This window comes from Trypanosoma equiperdum (assembly GCF_001457755.1).
Source record: "Trypanosoma equiperdum strain OVI genome assembly, contig: ctg_682, whole genome shotgun sequence".
Lineage (NCBI taxonomy): Eukaryota > Euglenozoa > Kinetoplastea > Trypanosomatida > Trypanosomatidae > Trypanosoma > Trypanosoma equiperdum.
The window spans coordinates 1-4,324 of NW_027124623.1; the positions used below are offsets into that span (position 1 = coordinate 1).

The 4,324-nt window shown below is 44.9% G+C and overlaps 2 protein-coding genes across 2 annotated transcripts; both read left to right on the plus strand.

Annotated features, from left to right (window-relative positions):
- Window positions 1-1,711: 1,711 nt before the first annotated feature.
- On the plus strand, window positions 1,712-3,052 carry TEOVI_000316800 (AKAP7 2'5' RNA ligase-like domain containing protein, putative; the record flags this gene model as incomplete). The annotated part of the gene is made up of 1 exon (XM_067226123.1): window positions 1,712-3,052. The coding sequence occupies one exon, from the start codon at window positions 1,712-1,714 to the stop codon at window positions 3,050-3,052; it is 1,341 nt and encodes a 446-aa protein (XP_067082224.1).
- Window positions 3,053-3,906: 854 nt separating this feature from the next.
- On the plus strand, window positions 3,907-4,245 carry TEOVI_000316900 (uncharacterized protein; the record flags this gene model as incomplete). Its single annotated transcript, XM_067226124.1, has 1 exon — window positions 3,907-4,245. One exon carries the CDS (start codon window positions 3,907-3,909, stop codon window positions 4,243-4,245), a length of 339 nt encoding a protein of 112 aa, XP_067082225.1.
- Between the last annotated feature and the right edge of the window lie 79 nt (window positions 4,246-4,324).

Below are 4,324 nucleotides of genomic sequence, written 5' to 3' on the forward strand. Positions count from 1 at the left end.
ATACGTATGGAATGTGCAATCAGACATTACGGTGGGTCCATGCGACTTCAGTAATGTGAAGTGGCTTCTACTTCTTGGTCACTTTGGCACTCCACTCATCAACATTCCTCTTGTGTTTTTACTGATACCTGCGGCACGTATATGTGATGTTCTTGACGAAAACGGCAAAGCTATTACAAAGAAGGCGGAGGATGTTCATGCCCCCTCTAATGATTCTCCCAGACGGCGGGAACCCACAGCCAATTAGAACCATATCGAAACCCTTCCATCACCAATATCTGAATCGATCCATCATTGCGGCTTACAAATGGGAGTTCTATATCGTTTTTTTTTTTCTGCGGTGACCATTTTTTTTTACATGTTTAGTGACACGCCCCTTCCATCGCAACCTCTTCCTTCCTACGCTCTTCAATGGCATACGTGTGTGTGTGTGTGTGTGTGATAGGTATCTTTGTAAGTACATGTAGAAGCGTTAGGATTTCTGATACTGCTCTCTGGACGTTCAAAGTTACTTTTGTTATTAATATTTTTTTTAACATGAAGGTCTAAAGAAAAACGTTTTTGTTAATATTACTGTTTTTTTTTCGTGGGGATGGTTACAAATATTTTTTTTTTACATATTGATATGTTGTTTCAATATACCCTGTGGGTAGCGGTCGTAGGATGTACTTACGACGCCGGCGTCTTATCACGATGTTGTTCACTGTCTAGTGGATTATTTCGGTAATTTGTTTACAGTATTTAGTATTCTAAACAAATAATCAGAAGAGTTCATTATCTTAACCATATTTTACGTGATTCCGATGCACACGGGTGCATATTTTAAATCGCTTCTTCGAAGAAATCAGTTGGTGACAAAATGGTCGTCAATTTTTCCTTAACCTATTATAACTGTGTTGTTTACCGTTCGTTTCGCATCCGTGAGGAGCTGTAACAAAATATAAGGCAGAGTGGGGAAGAGTTTGTTACTTTTTTCTTCCTCGCGAGGTGTCGCTGAAGGCGTTGTCCAAGTCGTTTCTAGGAAATCATTTTCATAAAAATTTGGTATATATTAAATAATTCTGGGCCCATGATTAGGTGCCGCAGTATTTTTCCACTTCACTTACCTTTTTTGTTTTTCTTTTGGATTTTGTATGGGGTAAGGGTCAAACAGAATGGGTCGAAGTAAGGAAATAATGATATTATTCAATGGTCCGATGCACTCAGTTTAGGGGGTTTGACCTGCATTTATGTATTTTCGGTCGACCGAGCCTCAGGGAGTGAAGCGGGAGAGCGATCTGTTCTGCATGGACATCTGTACGTGTTAGTACTACACTGTGGAATGTGTGTCTCCATACTTTCTACCTTCTCCATTCCTGCATTTTTTCCCCGTCTTACTTGCCTGGCCTCGACCTCAGATGCAAATTTTACCTTATTAATAATTTTACTCTCGTATTACTGTGCGCGAGTCGACATCAGTAATAGGTGGCCCGCGAATCCATTAAGGAATGTCGTAAGTTTTATTACTAGTGTTGTGTCGCATAGTGGGGGGGGGGCGTTCTGTTCATTGAATAATCTTTTTGTGGTGTTGGTGGCTCGTGTTGTTCTTCAAGTTGTTGATGGATCTTCTTTTCTTTTGGGGCTTCTGTGCATATCACTTTCCTATGATGGTGTTCGTATTTGATTTTCTTTTGGGGGACTGTCAAGTGGATTGTATAATAAGTCGGAGGATATGTCGTGGAGGGCTCTTTCGTCGATTTCTACCGATGTCACTGAGCGCGCGGCTGCGGTGGAGTGGGTGCACCGTGAGAAGGCACTCGACAATGTGGCCCGAAACCGATTAGCGGCGCGTTACGGTTCAAATGAATCCACTAATAAAAGAAATGAGAAGGAATGCAACGGAAAAAGGAGCTGCAAGTGCCTAACAAATGGGTGTGGTTGGACCTGCAACTCTTGCGGTAAGGTTAGTTATGACGCCCGTCTTATTTGCGGTTACTGTCTTGCCGTGTCCCCGTCTGTTATGGCGTCTGTTGGTGCCAGTGTTGATAAGAAAAATGTCAGTGGAACCAGTGGAATGCACGTCGTTCCTGTTCATAATTGCAGAGATGACGGCATATCGCATGATTCCTCCATTCGTGTTGTCCGTTTCCCTCAGAATCGTTGCTACAGAATATTTGCCACTGAAGGTCATGCACGCGGAAATGAGTCTGCGAGTGCAGAAGTGGTTGACAGCGCTCCCGATTCTCGTGAGGTGGTAGGGGAGGGAAGCGCCTCCAAGAGGAAATATGCTGTGGAAACCCACGAAAGCGGTGAAAAAAACGCTGGTTCGACGTTCGGTGGGAGGGTCGGAAAGCATTTCTACAAGAAACAGTATACTCACTTCATTGCATTACCCATCGGAAAGGTAAAAGTGTTTGGCGAAAGGGCGGAGGCACTTTTGTGGGAGATGAAACAGTGTTGTGTTGATCCTGCAAACGGTGTAACGGAGGAGATATTTACTAGTGCACCACGCACGCATTTAACCCTCCTCATGTTATCCCTTCCGACATGTGAAGATGTTGCACTGGCTGTAGAATGTATGCAGGTACTGCAAGACCAGATCTATGGGTGGAAGCAACAGCAACACCTACATAAAGGTAAAGCAGGGCCTGATGACAGTGTGGGAATTCCCATTCGCTTAGGTGGACTGCACGTGATGACTAGCCGAGGTCAACATGTGCAGAAGGCAAATGTGTTGTATATGGGATTGGCAGACGAGGAATCCACCGCGACGGTTAGAGCATTGCAGGACATCGTTCACAGCAGTTTTGGGGAACTCATATGTGATGACCCACGTGTGTCGGAGAGTAAGTTACTTCACGTCACGCTGATGAACACGAAGTGGCGTACGGGTGAAGGGAAACAACAAAGCGGCGGAAAAAATTTACCGTTTAATGCATCGGAGGTTCTACGGCGTTTTGCAAATGTTTCGCTATGTGAGAGCCCTGTATTCATTGATAAAGTTGAGTTGTGCGCTCTAGGCTACGATTCAGTGAACGAGTGTTACCCATGCGAGGCCGTGGTTTACCTTTAGCGTGTCTATCTGAAAACAACTGCATTGTCTCGTTTATGATTCGAGTTTATTCCTCCTTGCTTATTATTTTGATATGAGATACCTTTTGTCTTGAGTTCCCGCCTTTGGAAGAAGGGATTATTTGATTTGCCTTTTCATACTCTCGTTCACTAAAACACGTAAGTCGGTAGTTTTTGTTTCACTAGATTAGCTCTTGATCCCAAAGGCAAAAGATATGTACCCATTGGCATGTTCGTTGTGGCCACTGCCTGCGTCGTCACTAACTTTTTTTCGGTTCGTGGTACTATGGTCGGAAGAGTCATAGGATGCGCATCCGCTTACCCTTTCTTTGCTAACGCGGATCGCCTGCTGTTTTTTTTTTCTTTTCCCCCCTCTCATCCCTTAGAAAAATTTGGACACCCAGTTGCTGTGTCCGCTTTTCGTTACCAGCGGCGGCGGAGCAACTCTAATGACCGTTTCGTGCCTTCACTACCTCGATGTGCAGTGGTAGATGGAAGTCAGATAGCGGCCAGAGAATTGTATGGACCATCTAATTGCAACCGTGGTTATCCGTCCCATTAGCACAACGCTGGTATTCTGTGAAGCTGGAGAGTAAGGTGTATTGGTTACTTATGTTTATTACCCACATCTTTTCCAAGCGTAACTTAGTAACTCCGTTGTCTATTTGGGAATATTATTCGTGTGATCCCCTCATCCTTTCATCACTTGTCTTTTTCCTAACATTCCTTCTCACTAATCTAAACTCTCTACATTTACAGCAGGACTGTGTGTATTTGTGATTGGTCGCGAGAGAAAGAAGAGGGGGAAACAACCTTCAAGAGGGTGAAAGCAGCAGGGAACAAATTTATTAGGCCATGCGCGGGAGAGGACGCGGAACGGAACCAAGGGGACGTAAGCCCACTGGATCCAAAAGCAACACCCTCCTGATGGCGATGCGCAGGCATTTGGAGACAACAGATTTTTCCGGCTACACGCGTGTGTTGGCACGCCGACGCTCTGTAATTCCACTACAGTTGGTCAAAAAGATGGGTGAAAGTAAGAGCGATACGACTGGCGGACGTGGCAATGGGCGTCGACTGAGGAAGGCAACGCTGACATGCATGAGGTGTCGGCTGAGTATGTTGGATTGGCCTTACTGTGGAATGACGGGGGAACCACATAGAATGGAGGAGGTGGCACCGATCTGCGGCTAATATTCAAGTTTACATCACTAAAACTGACGCATCGCAGCAAGTGCCGCATAACGGCTAAGGGTCGCTTTTTTTTTTTTTT